We start from the raw sequence: 18244 nt of genomic DNA, 5'->3' as shown, positions 1-18244 counted from the left end.
AGCATGTCATCTTATGCCAACTTTATTCGATTAAGGTTGCTGCTTGATATCAAAGGCAGACCACTAATGACTGTTCAACAGGAAACAAACCGAAATGCTGGAAACCAATCATGGTTATGAGGGCAAAGAAAAAGAGAAAATAGCTCTCAGTCATATAGTTGTGCAGTTACTCTGTCTCTCCTCCCAACTTTAGCACCTCCTCCCAGCCAAAATAATGTTGTGCCCTAGCAGAAGTATTACACTCAGTACTTCATTAATCTAGAATGACACATCGCATTTTCTTTCCTTCTACTCTTGACTCATTGCTAAGACGGAGATTATCTCCAATTGCATACACTATTATCCGTTGACAGAAAACTCTGCCAAAATTTCATATTACATATGCATGTTAAGGTTAATGTTAAGATTTCATGACAACAACGATGTGGTCAAGGGCCCATGCTTAATCAAAGCAGTCACATTAACACAAGAGAAATGAAAATAATATTAAACGAAACAAATCAATAATTTTACAATACATGAAAGGAGCCATTACCAATGTATCAGCTCTACTTGTTAAAAGAACAAGTGAGAGTTCGTATACAGATAGAATGTTTAACTTTTATCTCATCATGTATTAGGTAGAAGCCCATAATCCACAAGCAAGGCTATTTTGCAGGATTTAATATCACAGAGATGAGCTCAAGCGATCAAGAGTAACAACACCGGAAAGCACAGCCCTGTTTCGTTCTTTGACCTTCACCTGATACACTACCCTGCAATTTCACCCTCTTGTAAGCTCTAGAGGTATAATAAACAATCTCATATATTTGGAAAGCACAGGTCAACCAAAACTACCTCAAATCTTCAATCCACATTTCTGTTATTAAGGTTTCACCCGGATAGACATGCAATAGAAATCTCCCAGATATGTTCTTGATCATCTTTTGTTCTCCACGACAAATACTTTTGATGATAGCTCTGACTGCAAAGCCAAGTGTGCAAAGTCCATGCAATATTGGACGAGAAAAGCTACCGAAGAAAGATTAGGGAAAGTTGAGAATAATTGGAAAAACAGAAAAAGTGATATATGAAATCATCACTCAAGTAGACAGTAAAATGAAACAAATACTTGACATTCAAAGTTTAATATCACAAAATGACCACATGGGTATAATCTCATACATTCCACATTCAATATATGGTTAAAATCATAGATGTACTGAACAGTGCCCTGGATTTACACTTAAGCTCAGAATATGCAGTACTCCTTAAACATGGAAAAAGAAGAGAGAGTTGAGACGTTACGAAAATTTTTAAGTTTAAAGAATAAACTACCCAGCAATTTCTGCAACCATAGGATCTGAGTGCAATGGATTGTAATCGCCAGAAAGCCTGTAAAGCAGTGCCTGCATCATGGTATTGCAAAATTTTAACGAAAACTTCACATGCTACCAAAGCAGCTCGTAGCGACTAAAGAAGTTATCATATTAGGTACAGATTTGACTAAGGTACAAATTTAGATGCAATTACCAAGGATAAAAAAATTCAAAATTTCAAGATTCCTCATTCATCACATTAGAGAATTAGCACACAGAAGTTTTCAATTTTACTTTATGTAAAATCGAAGAAGAATGAGGAAGAGGAAAAATTGTTCTATTTCTTTTTAAATTGCAAGTAAAATCTGTACAAAGCAAACAAAAGTCCATATGATTAATATACATCAATTTGAGCAGCTGACCATGAAGAGTATCTTATTCTAAAAAATTGTGGATATATACTTTGACAGCAGATCTTCGGTGTCTGCATCGATGGTCAATCAGAAGGTAACAAAAATCGTTATTGATGGATTTAGGAAATTTGAGAGGAATGTTCAAGTGATACAGTTCTAACATATAGATCACAACTTGAGTTTAATCCTGTCTTGCCAAATTGCATATTGACAAAGTAGAGAAATTGATGACCACAATATCAAGGGATAAATGTAAATAAAAGATGAAGACGTTTAAGTAATAAAATGATGTTCTCAAAAGTAAGTCCATGTCTACTCTGTCTATCAAAACTCATTTTCCTAAACTTCGCACTTTAATGCCCAATGTTTCCTAATCCTATTCAGTTACATGCAAAAGAACATTATGTCATTTCCAGTAATAATGAAGGTATCCATTCATCATGGTCTTTATTAGCATTATCCAGTGATGCTCATCATGTGTGAAACTTAAAACAGCAGAACCTATATGGTGATGAAGGTATTCCTCACTGCTAAAATATCTGTAAACATCTTAATTAACAGCCGTATTAATTGTACTTTTCAACCCTGTGCTTCTACTCTAATGATCAGAACTGAACATGTGAAAAATAAGAATTTACATGCCTGTGATGATTGTGTACAATCTTCAAATACAGCAAATGGTTGACTTCGGGGAATTTTATAAGCCAAAGTCTGATTTGAAGAATACTTGGTAAAGGAGTAAGGCTGGGATGATTTCGAGAAGCCACCAGCGCCCCTCAAATAAACAGCCATTCTGTGAAGCAATATGAAGATTATTAACTTAAGGAATACAAAAGGAGAAGAGGGTAAAAAGAGAAGGTAACAGCGTACAACAGATCTTACAGTCAAATGAATGAAATCTTACCGGTTCATGCACAGCAGTACACCTGACTCCTTTTCATAACTTAAAATTTCAATCTCGAGAACTGCTGCCTTACCTGAAAGGTAACCAGACATACATTTCTGTTTATGCGCAGTCTTCCATGCCCCAAAGTCTGAATCTCAAGCAATAAAAAAGCTCACAATAACCTAAGATTTTAACCACAGAAGAGGCTACATAGACCAAGCTATTTTATCAGACTTAATAGATGAGATATCCTACTTTAAATTTACATCCCATCCTAGATAACACAATATTATCTTTGGAAAAAGGATCAAACAAGGAAAGTATGTTTTCATTATTGCAGGTAGGTCAGGTTTGAATAACTGCCACTCTCCTTGTTATTCACAAGACACCCCTATGACTTACTCAGTAATAGTGCTCCAATTGAGGATCAAGAGGAATATCAGAAGCTGACCTTTATCATGCAACCCAGCAACAGTTGCTTTATTTAGTAGCTGCATCAACAACGTTTACATAAAAACTTATCATCTGAATGAAGTAGAAAAAATGAGAAATAAATGGAGGATTAGAGAAGAATCTAAGACTAAGTGATTAAGAACCTTACACAACCATGAGAAGGAAGGGGTTTGTACATCTCGATATACTGTTGTCCATGCAATAGAAGGCGTGGATCAAAGCTGGAGAAAAATTATGCCAGAAATTATTAGCCAGTACACTAGCCAAACAAGATCAGCTTTCACCAAATAGTATATATCACATGCAACACATGCAAATGAGATAGAAGAGCAAGAGAAGTACTTACTCTAAACCCGGTATCTTTGCTATCTCGGACTGAAGTCCCATAGAAAATAAAGCAGCAAATGTAGGCAAGACCTACAGAATAGTCAAAAAAGTAAACTTATCATTTTCTAGCCATAGTCATGACATACAAACTTTTATGAGCCCAGCTGACAACTAAATTTGCTCTTCTAGATGAAGAGAGTGAGAGGAACAAGTAACCAAAATCCAAACTTTTTTAACAGCAGCCAAGCTCAAATTCATCCTCAAAGATGAGTCCACTTATACCAGCCGTCGCCCCATCTTTCAAAAGACACCAATTTATCATCAATACGCGTTAATTACTGAAAGCAAAACCCTTGAGAACTCAACTACACCACCACATATCCTATTTAAAAATAAAACACACATATATCTCCACCTCAACTCTCTAAACTTCAGAGATAGAAAAACAAAACCATTAAAAACATAAGCAACCTGAAACTATGGCCAAACCTCAGCTTAAAATCAAAGATCGCTGTTCAACAATCCCAAGTAAAATAGTCTAGTGTCTTGGAGTACCTCGACTGATTGTTGTCCATCTGGATGATAAACATACTTCAGCTCCTTATTATCCAAGGCATCTTTGGAACAAGCTCCAATACCTAGCGCATATAGTGCAGCATCCCTGTTCACCAAGCAATAAACTCGTTTTCTACGTCCTCTATGATCTTGAAGTGTATTGATAACAAATAATAAAATCATAAAATCCCATACGTAACATAACAAAAATTGAAGTTGTCTAACCTTTCAGTATAGCTATACGTCGACTGATACGCGCAATTTGACCACATAAAAAGAGGGGGGAAAACATCAAATACAAGGGAAAAAGGCGTGAATCAGGAGGAAAATTCATAGGTGTGGAAATATTATTACCTCGGGGAATTTGTGAGAGATGATGAGTTGAGGATCAAACTCTGATTTGGCAGCCATGGATGTATGCAGTGTGCAGGAGGAGTGGAGAGAGGGAGTAATAGAAATTTAAACAATAGGGGAGTTATGGGCGAGGAACGAATTTCAATGTCTGGAGATGTTGATGTAACAGTTGGACGTCAACTCCTATCCATTTCTTCTTTTTTTGTTTTTCAATTTTTGATAGTTTATATTATCTGTCTTTTGATTTGTTAAACGCTTAGAAGGCTTAGGCTTGATTAGTAGGTATTCAATGTGGACTTGAAAGTTTCAATTTTAAATCCATGCACACACTTTTATTAGATCATTTATTTATCGGGTCCACTTTAGTCCTATTATGACGTGCAGTTGAGGTACTAATTTATAATTTATTTAAAAAATAATGGACTATTATAGTATATTTGAGAGGCGAGGGGCTAAAACGAGGCAAATATATATGTATATATTTGCCCAAATTGTAAATGAAACTCCAAGTCTGAAAATATTTTCAAAGATCAGATTGGATAGTTATGATTATCTGAAAATTGTGTACTTGAAAATCCACAAGGAATGATGCGTGCAAGCCAACACATGTCTCTTCTTGGACCATTTAATTGTAATTGTCTTTGAATCAGAATCGCTATACAACCTAAACCTCTAGCTGCATACTCATATAGAGGGATTACACAGTTCAATGGTTGACAATTCCATTCAGACTCAGAGATTGGTAGCATGCAGTTAAATGACTGACCCAGCAAAAACCCCAGGTGGCTGCACCAAGAATTAGTCATGTGGCTCCTCCTCTTCACAAGTCCTGTTTGGTAGCCGAAATTCTTACTAAAATAGCTACGGCTCATCTTACATTTGGTGTTTATACATTCGAGCCATGCTCGTAAATCTCACGGCGGCCAAGATATTACACAAACACTGCAAGACTACAAGCTAAAATTAATAGATCACGCTGAGAAATTTGCTTGCTAAATGGAAATATATGAACGATAACTTTCACAGCAAATAAACACTACCAGTCGCTAGACTTTCATAGTTTCGTGTCAAAATTCTCAGCAAAGAGGGATAAACAAATACAAGTGCTATCGACCACCGGTTACCCATAAGTGAAACCACAATGCAAAATTCTTGTCTGGCGAGAATATGTTAAATAAATTCAGACAAAACGGATATGCCAATATCCGGTGATATTTTCTCGATTTCAAAATGAATTTGATCTCACCAGCATGATGGTCCACACCCCTCTCCCTAAATATTTCAGAAGACCTACTTGAGTAGAAACAGATTTAACAAATCTTGGTTCCAATCATGAACCACACCTTCACATTCTGTCTTCTCTCCTTCGTGGAGCGCAAGTGATGATTTCATCAACCCTCAGAATCATCTCAGCTGCTTCAGTTGCTGAGAGCAATACCGCCTGCTTAACTTTGAATGCCTCAGATATTCCTAGCTCTGCCATATCTCCAACCTGCACGAATAATTATGCAAATCAGCAGTTAAAGATCATACGATAGGCCAATAGTACCGAACTTGAGATCAATCTTCCTCATCAATGAAATCTAGAAATCCATATGTAATCCACTATAGTTGAGTAAAACAAAAACGATGAATAACAGCATTTTTGGGCTGGAATCAAGAAACAGAGATTGTAGCATGCTATATGACTAATCAACAATTATTACTTACTGAAGCTTCTAGATAAGGCTCCATGTAACTTGTCATTATGAAGTTTGAATTCTGTTGGTTATGAGGTCAAGTCACCAATACACTCGCAGATTGCGAGATCAACAACTAGATAAAAACAAGAAAATGCAAAGTTTGCCAATTAAACCAAGGTCATGGTTTGCAGTAGCAGGTTTACAGTGCACTACTACAAAGAGAAGGAAATGGTATAGAACTACTAAGAAATATCATTGATAGCAACAAAAAAAGTCACATGCGCATTCAATTATGACATAACATGAAATCATATCGGTGTATCCTTGTGAATGCCTGTGATACGTATGTGCATCAGTCATCTGATTACCCATAGGTGCATGTGTCCATAATAGAGACACAAACTGCCAAGGAAACAACAGAAGAATCAAGCAAGTTTATCTCCACAGTTGGATAGAGCTACTCACACATCCAGATATGACATCAATCCCAGCAGTACTTCCCTCCTTATGGTGCTCTGCGCGAAGTTGAGCAACCAATTCAGCACTGTCCAAACCGGCATTGTCTGCAATGGTAGTTGGAATAGCCACAAGTGCCCGAGAAAATGCTTCAATGGCATGAGACCTTTTCCCTGGAGTCTTCCTGGCAAGTTCATCAACTGCCTTTGCCATCACCATCTCAGGCCACCCACCTCCAAGTAAAACTCTGCTGTCATTTACTGTCTGCGATAGCACGCACAAAGCATCATGCAGAGATCTTTCAGCTTCATCCAGCATATGCGGGCTGCAAATGAAACAGGACATATTAACGCATAACAGAGTAATTGCAATAATTCATCGAACTACTAAAATAATCGATTGCAGAATTAAGGTACCTTGCACCACGCAGTACAATGGTACATGCCTGACCCAGTTCAACCCCGGAAAAGTGGATTAACCTGTCCTCACCAATCATAATTTCTTCAATGAGTTTGCAGTGCCCAAGCTTAACAGACTCCGGATTGTCAAATGTTGATGCTATCTCACCGCCGGTAACAAGAGCAAGTCGCTCAATACCATCAAAATCAGCATGCTCTATTGCAAGCACTCCAGCATCAGCAAATAGTTCTTCTGGGAAATTGTAAATCAACTGCCGGTTAACAAAGCAGTTTATCCCATGATTGATAATCTTTTGCACCTTTTCCCTCATCTTTTCCTTTTCAGCTACTTCAATCTCAGCAACCTTAGCCATAGAATCAACACGAACACGTGCCCCATAAATTTTTACTTTATCTGTATCCATTGCAGTATTTGCCACCAGAATCTTTGCATTCTCAATCCGCTTTGGTTGGCCAACACCAATTTTTTTGTCTAAAATGAAACTGAATTGAAAAGAATGCCAAAAAAAAGAAATAATTAATTCATTGGAAAAAATGAAGAAGCTGCCAATCAAACACAACTAATATCGAATAACATTGCTACTGAAATTATAAAAAAGAGATCAAGTACTAAGATTGTTCGGCTGGCTCACCCCTCATCTAAAAATGATTCTTTCAGTGAACCTCCAGGCTTCTTTATGATCTGAATCGCCTCCAAATTTGTACTCCCCTGTCATTTCCGATCAATTAACTAGATCAGCCAAAAACATTTTAACAAGGAAAGTGAAGAAACAATTTAAAAGTAAAGTAACCAGAACAGTTGAACTTCAAGATATTACCGTAAAGATGATGGGCTAATAACAGAGACATGCGTCTCCGCTATATTGCTATGCTAAAGATTGTAACAGAGACAAGCCCACTTCTAAAATCCAATCAGATGTAAACAAACCAAAAACTGAGCTTTAAGACTGTTGGGAGCTATTTAAGGGAAAAGGATAACTAAGAAATGAAAAGGAAAAAAATCCAGGTGCTTCACCTCATGTTTATCACTGTCATCTTTGTATTTATTAACCCACGTGCCCTTTTGTGCATCAACTGGATATACAAAATAAATAACTAGTAGGAAACACAAGTAAGCACACACAAGATGTTCCAAACCCATTTAAGCAACATTATCCTTGTAGTGGTTATCATGAAGAAACCTAATAAAATTACAATTTTTAGGGGTATATACAGCTAAATCTCATATATCAGCAATTCTAATGGCTTAGGAGGGTGAAAATTGAAAGGAATGGAGAAATTATCCAAACCAAAACCCCCAATATCTGAACTTACAAGCTAAGCCACCAAGTCCACAAAGATCATACCTTTAGCCTCATAACAGCATCAACAGCTAGTTTTGCAAAATGTTCTTTGTCCTGAGAGAGAATTTTGGAGCTCAAAGTAGTCATTGCAATCTTCATCAAGTCTGCCTTGAATTTCTCTGAGGAAAATAACATCACAATTGAACCCAAGAATTCTGGACTCTATCTTATTCTTGTAACAAAACATTACACATCCGAGATCACAGTTCCATCTTATTTAGAGTAAACTCTTTTCGAATTTAAACCAGTAAAATTTTGCAACCACCAACATAGTTTTCACAAAAAAGTAAACCAGTTAAACTTTCCAACTATCATCACATTATTTTTTTCAAGTCCCAAATGTTTGAATTTTAGTTCCATGCCATTTTGGGGAAAATTACAGGTGATGAGCTGATAGTGGAAATTACTGGGTAGACAATTTATCTAGTAGGACAGTGGTGCAAGAAAAAGTATAATGGAGCTTCCAGATAATAAAGAAAAACAGTGAAATCCATATGAAAGAGGTCCTGAATGCAAGTGACAAGCAGAAACAGTAATCACCTGCATCCAGTTTGTTATCCACGACCTTCTCCAGCAAAGCATTTCTAGAACATTCAGCTGCCATACGATACCCTGATGAATATGTAAGAAATATACAAATTATTACAAAACGTTATTATCCAAGAGAGCTACCTTCATACAATCAGTCCAAGAAGAGAATCACATTTGCATTGGCTAAATTGACAAAACTGCATCTGGACAATAACATACTAAGTCAACTTGTCTGAATAAATGGTCTCAACTTACGAAACTGACTAATCCGGGGAACATGTTTCCAAAGCAGAAGGGCAGGTGTGTGTGTGTGTGTGAGAGAGAGAGAGAGAGAGCGAGTAAGCACTTGAGAGACAACACACTCTTCCATGTTGATGACTAGGGTCAAATGAATTATAATTGTACTGCTACAGCTTCAGGAGAAACATATCTGATGTACCAAGTAAAAAAAAGTGCGATAGTCACGTAGTTGATTCAGAAAAATAAGACGGACCTGAAATAATAGTCATTGGATGAATTTTGGCATTCACCAGCTTCTCTGCCTCCCTCAGAAGCTCCCCAGCTAAAACAACAACTGAAGTTGTACCATCACCAACTTCATCATCTTGGACTTTTGAGATGTCTGAAAATGAACTCAAGGCTTGCCAAAGCTTAAAACATGACAAATCTTTTGTTTACTGTGCATCCCTAACAATTTTAGTTTTGGAGAAAAAATTGATTCTGAGGCATGGTATCCAGAACTAACAGAATTCTACTCATAAATTCGAGAGATGTAGTTGTATATCATTAGGCCTTCCAAAATTGAAGTATGCTACTAGCCTGTAAAGATGGAATCTCGATGAGCATTAGAACCTGTACATACTACAGAATTTAACAAGTCAAGCATCCAATCCATCAGTATGTCATAGCATGCACCCAGAAAAAATAAGACCAAGCGAAGGAAAAACTCTGCCAACATTAAAAGCATACTCCTCAACAGAGTAATACAAAGCAACGAAAAAATAACTTTGCATCAAGGATACCAACAAGGACTTTGGCAGCAGGGTTGTCAATGTGCAGGGACTTTAAGATGGTTGCCCCATCATTTGTGACAGTCACACTGTGTCCTCTGCCAGTAGATTGCAAAATCTTATCCTACAAGCATAATTGATACAATGATATTAGAATGAAGACTTTTTAGAAAGATTCTGCACGAGTTGCAACAATATATAGATAACATGCTCTTTTACCATCCCCTTAGGTCCCAAGGTTGTCTTAACCAAGTCAGCAATTGCCATTGCTCCAATAAAGGAGGCCTAATATAGACAGAAAAAACCTAGTTGTCAGTACAGAAACAAGGAGATTAACTGAAACTTGCATCTGAGATAACCACACTCATTTGCTGTAGGTTGTACAGGACTCACCATTCTGGCACGTTCACCCTTTTCTTCAGTAGCCTCATCTTTAAAAAGTTTATCAACCTAGAAACACAAAGACAGATCAGTATTCGGAAAATTAATAGATTAACAATTAGCAAAGAAGTAAACTGACTAAGAAGTGCAATTAGAATTTGACATACCGCCATAGGAGCAGAAGTTGAGAATGAAGCTGGACAAACACAAGCTCAACGCAAATGATTCTCTAGAGACCAAAAGAAAAATCAATTATTCATTCATCAATATTACAGCTCAAGTCTTGATCAATATTCAAATACTTGCATCTCTGTAGATACCTCCATTGGCATATTTAATCAAAATATCACTCTTTCAAAATGCAAGCCTGCTCATAGCAATCCATTGCAACTAAAATTCGATAAGAATCATCCATTTCCTAATTAAAACCTAGAATCACTACGTCAACTAGCCATACATTACGCATCGCCGCCTACTCTAAACCCTACAACAAAAACGAGCATTGAAAGAAAAACAGATAATGCGCTACAAGTCAGTTCAAAAACCAACATTTGACCAGAAACCCTAAAGCAGTATAACCAGGCAATCAAAGAAAAATAAAGAACCACATTTTCAGAGACACCAAAAAAAAATTGTAGCAGTAAAAGGAACATCATAATCTGAGGAATAGTAATTAATCCAAAACCAAATTACGTTTAAGATCGAAGTGAACCTTGCTTGTAGTAGCAGATGAGTGCAGTAGAGTTTACAAGACTGCGATCCCGCCGAAAGAACCCCCGCCCCTGTATTGGGGTTTTTGTAGTTGTAAAAGGGGTTGTTCATCTGGAGGACGGTCGCCTTAATCAACGGCTGGATTTTGTGAAAGAAAATGCTAGCGGTTGGATCCATGTTTGTATTTCTTTTCTAAAATAACCATAATATTTTACTATTAATATGTTTGCATAATTTTAAAAATTATTTAAAAAGTATTTATACAAAATGTATTATTAAATGTTTGTAGATTAAAAAGTACAAAAAATATTTATAATATAATAAATTAAGATAAATATTTTAATATAAAAAAATTATTGGTATACAAAGAAAATGCGTAGTGTGAAATAACAAATGCATGAGAATATATATATATATATATATATATGCAATTATTACACCCTCCTCCCTTTAGTATAATATTTATACAAAATGTATTATTAAATGTTTGTAGATTAAAAAGTACAAAAAATATTTATAATATAATAAATTAAGATAAATATTTTAATATAAAAAAATTATTGGTATACAAAGAAAATGCGTAGTGTGAAATAACAAATGCATGAGAATATATATATATATATATATATATGCAATTATTACACCCTCCTCCCCTAATTTTAGTATAATTACACGTAAATCTCATGTTGTTTAAAAAAATATATTTAGCAATCTTAAAGTTTGCTTTACTAACAAATAAGTCAATCTGTTAGTCAAAATGTATCGAATTTGTTGATATTAACAAAAAAATAAAATAAAAATCTATATTTACCCCCGGTTGACTTATTATTAATTTATTACAGTCAAATAAAATTTTTTATGATCATATTTTTTTATTAATATTAGCAAATTAAGTGAAATTTCAATAATAAAGAGACTTATTTATTAGACGAAAACAAACCTTAATGGTACTAAATATAATTTTTCAAACAATAAGATATTTATATATGATTAAACCAAACGTCTTGAAGGAAGGTGTAGATATATATTTCAAAGCATTTGGATGAAATAAAAATAATGTGAAATAAACCGTTGTTATGAAAGACCATGATACAATAACTAGTTATGAAAATTGATTTGTGTGTCTTCCGTTGAGATTCGAATCTATGACCTCTCGTTCATGAGAATGAGAGAATTACAAATAACAAATGAATGTATTGTTTGCAAGCACCCACTTTCGATAAATATTTGCAATAAGTCATTATAATGATATGATCCAATCTTATTACTTTAAATCAACTTACAATTTTCAAATGATGATTAATGTCCCAAATTATATTTTTTAATAAAAAGGAGTTTCGAATGCAGTTGCATGTATTTGTCTACTTTCTAGTAATTTTAAATTTATTATCCTGTAATATATATTAGGTATGAAATTTTAAATGCATCCATTAGTTTAGATTATATAAACAAATTGAAATGAGAGCAAAAATGTGTTCCATAGGCAACGAATACTACTTTCTTTACTATATTACAGGTGAGGGGGAAGTCTAGTCCCGAACCAAAATGATCTCTCCAATAGGTACAAACCTTTGTTCGAATGCTGCTTAATTTTTTATTATTATACTATAATTGTATATATAGGTCATATAACTGCGAAATCCAAGGTTGAATATAACATAAACTAAAAGTGTAAGTTTTAAACACATGAACCTAGCCAGAAAAACCACTTGATTTATTATTATACTGTAATTGTGTAGAAACTGATACAAAATATGAAACAAGATACAACAACCAGTTCAAAACTCAAAGAATGTGACCTCGAGCTAAGGTCAATAACTTAACTTGAACACTTAAACAAGTACTGCAACTGCATGCTCCTACATCTGCAAAGGTGCTGATTTAGCACCCTTCCAAGAATTGAAATTAATTGTCTAAGAAACACTCTAATCATACTCTCTATGCCCAAGCTTAGTTTCAACTCTAATCTTCGCTTCCTCAAGGCTCAGAAAATTTTCTTGCTGGCTAACCGTGGTACGTCTTATTAGGCCAGCTTAAAGGGGCCGTGTGTGCCTGCCCTTTGCCCTGCCGCAGAGAAGTGCATTCTTGGGGATTGGGTACTCGTCTCTTAATGAGGTTGATGTCGTGTAAACTCTGAGATAGAATTGTTGTCCGAGGTATTGTCGGGCCCAGAACTCTGATCTCAATTGCCACATTCCCACGTTGTCGAGTGCGATGTAAATGGCTGTCCATGACTTGGGATACACCTGCAATCATCGACGAATAGGAGAGGTTCTTGAGTCATTTCATTCTATGTCTCTGTGGCTGCTAAAGTTGTCGAGGCATATATCAAAATATATGGCTAGACGTATTTTGTTTATACCTGGACCGTGCAACGGGAGACTGCATCACGAAGATTGTACTGGTTCCTACTAGCTGAAGTCCATTGCCCTCCATCCATTCTGATTCAGATCGGTCATCATCAGTATGTAACAAGAAAGATAATGATAAGATATTGTACTATCATTGCTACTGATAAGTTGTCTTTATTCAAGTGCTCACCCTACTACCCAGAAGGAGTAGCCGTTGAGGTGATAGCTCTGCACAATATCTTCATAGTTTTCGAAAACAATTTCGATGAATGTTCTGTAGTCGGTCTGCATCACTGATGTATCGAGGTATACTCCTCGACCATTAGGAGCATCAGGGATGCTCCCAACATGGTAAACTCCACTTATTTGGAAAAAGTCGGCAAGTTTTATAGGCGTGTCAGCCGGAACAAAAGACACACTGTTGATTGCATATCTCTGTTTGCGGTTCACCTGGCCTGCAGAGCTTGCAAGCCTAATAGTTCTTGAGGTGTTTATCATGCCGTAGTGGTATGAACCCTGAGGATTAGGTCTTGGTCCACTTGCTGTAAGGTTAGTCCTGAAATAGAAAGTTAACTTAATTAGTCTATAAGGGTTAAACTAAGGCCACATATCAGCACAAATCTTAGAAGGGCTCAAGCTAATGTACCTGATGGAACGAGCCTGGTTTAGGGACCAATCAATCTGAGTGGTTGGGCCACCGGGTAGTGGACCAGAAGCAGGGCGATTTGAGTTGGCGTAACGGAGAAAACCGGTGGTGGTGAGAACCGTAGAGGTGAAACGGGACGAGACTACAATGTAGTAGTCCTGAGGTTGCTGATCTGCCGTTACAAGAACTGACATGCATTGTCCAAGATGAATATCAAGGGACGAGTAGCTGACTTGCAACGTGTGTGTTCCTTCCACTTCAACAACCTTCATCTTGTGTCCTTGGATGCGGAAATTGAGTGAGTTCTGTAATCCGACGTTGCATATCCTGAGCCGGTAAATCTTTCCTGTTATAAACAACAACATTGTCATGCATTTCAACAGTCAACTCAATGATGAACCATCAGTGTATTGCACTGTGATATGAAATACCTTGTTGCACGGTGAAAGATGTAACATTGGGGCCACGGCCGTTGATGAGAATTCCATCAGGAAACGGCAACTTATGGCCCTTGTCAAGAATTGCCTTCAATGCCTGCGTAAGAAATAATCAAATTGCACATCATCTATTATTATCACATCAAATCAATTATACTATTATTTATTTTAAATTATATACCAATCCACTTGTTATAATTAGTAGGTCCGAATTCGTTAAGCAAACGTTTAACTGAATTAACTAGGACACAGTTAGTACGTAGGCCCGACATGAACGATGGATCAGGAATCATCCAGCTGTTGGTGGGCCATACAAATAAAAGGGGAAAGCAATAGTCCGATCAAGATGGCAGTACTCATGATCTTTTAATTGATGGGCCCACTAAGTTACCGACACTGGATGTAGTTAAGCCCACACCCTAATATCACTAATCAGCTGCAGCTTCCACATGATAGCCTCTGACCAATGGATTAACAGTAACACACATGCGTAGGTTCGATGAGACATTGCTCACTATTTTGTGTACCATACCTTTTATGCAATTAATTACATCTTTTCTTTTTTGCAACTCAGATACATAAAAATTATCTCCCAAAAATTTTAATTTGATGTTTATTCAAGAAATATAAGTTGAAATTAGTTTTTAATAGTTCATCTTCATTCAATATAAAAACTCAGGTGAAAGTGAAAATTCAGCTCTAAGAACCAAAAATAAGATATAAAAATGAGACTTACAGTGTGGTTAGACTTGTACCAATCTCCAATCAAGACGGTGTAATCATCGGCAGGAGGATCGAAGGGGACAGGGATTAAGGGCCTGCTTAAGATCTTAATGCCTCCAAAACCACCAGCAGCCTTGTGGAAAGCCAAGGATGGGAAGTAGAAGAAGCTCCCAATTTGATCCTTCATTTGAAGAATGTATGTGAAGTTCTGACCTGGAGGAATTGGGCATGTTGTCCCATACACTCCATCTTCGTATGAATTTCTCCTATTTTGGACCCCACTCCTGTTTTTTTTTTTCCCATCTCGAGATCAGCAAGATGATTTGATGAAAATTAATTTTTTTCACTGTCCTTTTTCTCTTTTTTCTTTATTTTTGTATATATACATGAACGATAATTAAATAATTATAATAAAGCAATATTACACTAATCTGATATAAAAACAAAATAAATACATATATATTTAGTGAAATTCAAATACATGAACTCATGTGTATGCTCGATGGGAAAAGACTTTAATCAATTATATATTAAGTGTGGTATATCAAACATATGATTGATGTATAATTTAATAAAATAATCAATTATATGACAAATATATTGTATTTATTGTGTAATTATTTGATCAATCAAATTTAATTTAAATAAAAAATTATTATACGTAGTTCTTAAACTATGTCATTTACCTAGAGCCTAATATTAAATCCTCGTCCTAAACATTCCAAATTATTATAGGAAAAAGGTTTGTTTTTCACAAACTACGAGGATACACAGAAATTCGCAAGGGAACCTAAGATAACTGGTAAAATCCAGCAAAACAAAGGAGGCGAAAGCATCGAGACAACATAAAAATGGCATTCAGCTTTATGCCTCAGACGCAACAACCTTTGTCTATAAATAGCAAAATTCGATCTAATTCCCGTAGAGACAGATCCAAATCGGTGCCTCACCGAAATGTATATTATGTTTCGATATAAAAAATATAAGCATTATGATAATTAACGGAATTTCCACGAGTGAAAATGTCATCATTAATTTCAACAAGGTTGGCATGTAATAAAAAGCACTGCGTTAATAGGATGTCTCAGCAACAATTCTTTAATCCAAAATAATTTTAAAATAATAATTGTTGCTACCAAAGTCATTTTGTACCTCACTAGGCAAGTGGACTTAGATAACGGGTTAGGGAAGCAAACCCTAGTTAGATCTCCCAAGTGGTGTAAAGCTGTGCAGCAGAACAAAAGTGCTACTTGTTGACAAACTTACGACGTAACAACCCATGTGCCTATCTTGGTCCAACATTCCTCAAATTTATATAAATTAATAAAATAAATTTTTGGACTCTAATTAAAACTTATGATCTCAAAATTATAAATTGCTTATGAGAAAACACTTATTATTATTGACTAATATAGTATTCAAAAATAAAATTTAAAATTACAACTATTTAACTAAAAATAATTGATCTATTCATTCAAATTGATTCACTAAGTATCGACATAAAGTCACATTAGTCAAGAAGTTTGAAACCATATAAATAATTAGGGTAGTGAGAGTTAAATGAGAATAGATCTGAGTTATATTTGAAGTATGGTGTAATTGTTGGGAAGGGTAGATCTATTGTACAAATTAAGATGAGTGCAATTTTTTGTGACGGGACTACTTAACCAAATAAAGGGAAAAAAAGATCCATTTTAGGATGTGAGACCGACCCATCCCACAAATAAATTGGCAGGGGCTGGCATCAACCATCACAAGTAATTTGGCTTAGATAATGTGTGACTTTTTTTGTAAAAGACTATAATGTCCATCGCGGAATGAGAAAGAGCAAGTGTGAATAGAGAGCAAGCAAGGGCAGCATTGTCATTTAGTCACGCAGACCTTGATCTAATTAATTCCCATGTGTGTTTTTCAAAAAAGATATCACTGTGCATTACTTTAGAATCCAAAAATAAAACAAGACAGTGTGTGTGTGTGTGTGTAGATGAGGGAGGAATGTTAGCGTGTTGGTGGTTCATACCAGTGGATGAGGAAGGGCTCATCTAAGCTGTTGAATACATTGACAATGATATTATCATTGGTGACTGAGTAGATATCAGGCCCTGGGAATTGTCCGTTTATCAAAATCCCCTGTATTACAACATTACAAACAATCAGATTCAAAACTAACACTCTGTGTGTGTGAAGCAGAAAATAAAGCAGAAGCAAAAACCTGTTGGGGAACGCCGAGAGGATAAATGGTACCGTAAGTGACATTCCATGTGTAGAATCTGTAGGGACTCTCGGCGGCGGCGATGGCGAAACACGCGAACACAACCGCTAGCTTCAGCAGCGGCGCCATTGTTGGTTTTGCTCTGTTGTGTTTGAGAGGAATGGGAAAATGTGAATATGAATATGAATGGAGGTGGTTGGAAAGGGTGATGGTGGTGAGGAGGAAAGTGAATGATGGGGCGACTCATATTTAAAGTGCGCCGCTGCAGACTCTAACGCGCTAAAGTCAATTGCCCTTTCTTTCTCTTTTCTCGCTGTAAAAACACCCAAAGAGAGGGAAAAAATTTTCAACCAAAGGAATGGGAAAAAGGCCAAAACCTGAAATTTAAATTTGTGTCTTTACCATTCAAAATGTGCCCACAAATTACACACGTCGATGCATGTGAATATATATTCACTCTTCGCATGTGAATATATATATATTCACTTTTATGAAGGTAGTTTAATTAAAAAAAAATATTAAAGTTCTAAATCAAATAGAGGTAAGTATGAATTCTTTTTTTTAGTAATACCAACAATTTTAATAATAAGAGATATATTTTTTAAATAAAAATAAATATTAAAAAAACTTAATATAATTTTTGAAATTGTAAAAAAATTATATTTAATTACATCAAATATTAGGACAGAGGAGTGTAATTATTCTCAAAATTGATATTACAGTGGTTGGGTTTTTAGCTAGGATGAGGAGGATGTGTCCAAGAACAAAAAGGAAAAAAGGGAAAAGAAAAGAGGTGGGGGGTGTCGGTGGTGGGGCCGTATGTAGGAGATTGGGGCCAATGGTCTCCCACATGCCTTGTTTGTTTTCTACGTTTGTTTGGAATTGTAGGAATATTTGGATTTCAGTTTGTTTTTATTAATTATTATTAGTATTAGTATTAGTATTAGTGAAGAAATTAGAGTGGATGTGTTGGCGTCACCCACGGACTCTGCATGTGCTTTCTTAAGTACTTCCACCGCCTTACCCTACCCCTTCCCCCCCCCCCCCCCCCCCCCC

General features: G+C 36.0%; 3 protein-coding genes across 4 annotated transcripts; all 3 read right to left on the bottom strand.

Moving 5' to 3' along the window:
- Window positions 461-4515, bottom strand: LOC105178076 (enoyl-CoA hydratase 2, peroxisomal). The gene is made up of 11 exons (XM_011101436.2): window positions 4287-4515; window positions 4158-4180; window positions 3933-4038; window positions 3397-3467; window positions 3199-3271; window positions 3049-3088; window positions 2616-2688; window positions 2354-2504; window positions 1318-1388; window positions 838-1011; window positions 461-755 (listed from the first exon to the last, which is right to left on the bottom strand). Exons 1-11 carry the CDS (start codon window positions 4341-4343, stop codon window positions 668-670), a joined length of 927 nt encoding a protein of 308 aa, XP_011099738.1. The 5' UTR covers window positions 4344-4515; the 3' UTR covers window positions 461-667.
- LOC105178061 (T-complex protein 1 subunit beta) lies at window positions 5256-10914 on the bottom strand. Of its 2 annotated transcripts, none has more exons than XM_011101416.2 (12): window positions 10821-10914; window positions 10276-10337; window positions 10121-10177; window positions 9947-10012; window positions 9740-9851; window positions 9211-9339; window positions 8727-8798; window positions 8190-8305; window positions 7476-7552; window positions 6841-7326; window positions 6434-6749; window positions 5256-5778 (listed from the first exon to the last, which is right to left on the bottom strand). In XM_011101416.2, the coding sequence occupies exons 2-12, from the start codon at window positions 10279-10281 to the stop codon at window positions 5632-5634; spliced, it is 1584 nt and encodes a 527-aa protein (XP_011099718.1). In that variant the 5' UTR covers window positions 10282-10337; window positions 10821-10914; the 3' UTR covers window positions 5256-5631. The 2 variants fall into 2 exon arrangements, with proteins under 2 accessions (XP_011099718.1, XP_011099726.1); XM_011101424.2 differs by having other exon boundaries at window positions 5632-5778; window positions 10802-10884.
- On the bottom strand, window positions 12512-17425 carry LOC105178053 (L-ascorbate oxidase homolog). The gene is made up of 8 exons (XM_011101403.2): window positions 17189-17425; window positions 16997-17106; window positions 14990-15260; window positions 14248-14350; window positions 13817-14162; window positions 13361-13726; window positions 13182-13260; window positions 12512-13065 (listed from the first exon to the last, which is right to left on the bottom strand). Exons 1-8 carry the CDS (start codon window positions 17315-17317, stop codon window positions 12853-12855), a joined length of 1617 nt encoding a protein of 538 aa, XP_011099705.1. The 5' UTR covers window positions 17318-17425; the 3' UTR covers window positions 12512-12852.

Source organism: Sesamum indicum, linkage group LG2, assembly GCF_000512975.1.
Source record: "Sesamum indicum cultivar Zhongzhi No. 13 linkage group LG2, S_indicum_v1.0, whole genome shotgun sequence".
Lineage (NCBI taxonomy): Eukaryota > Viridiplantae > Streptophyta > Magnoliopsida > Lamiales > Pedaliaceae > Sesamum > Sesamum indicum.
Note: the sequence above shows the minus strand (reverse complement) of the source record. Positions and strands in the feature narration are given on the sequence as shown.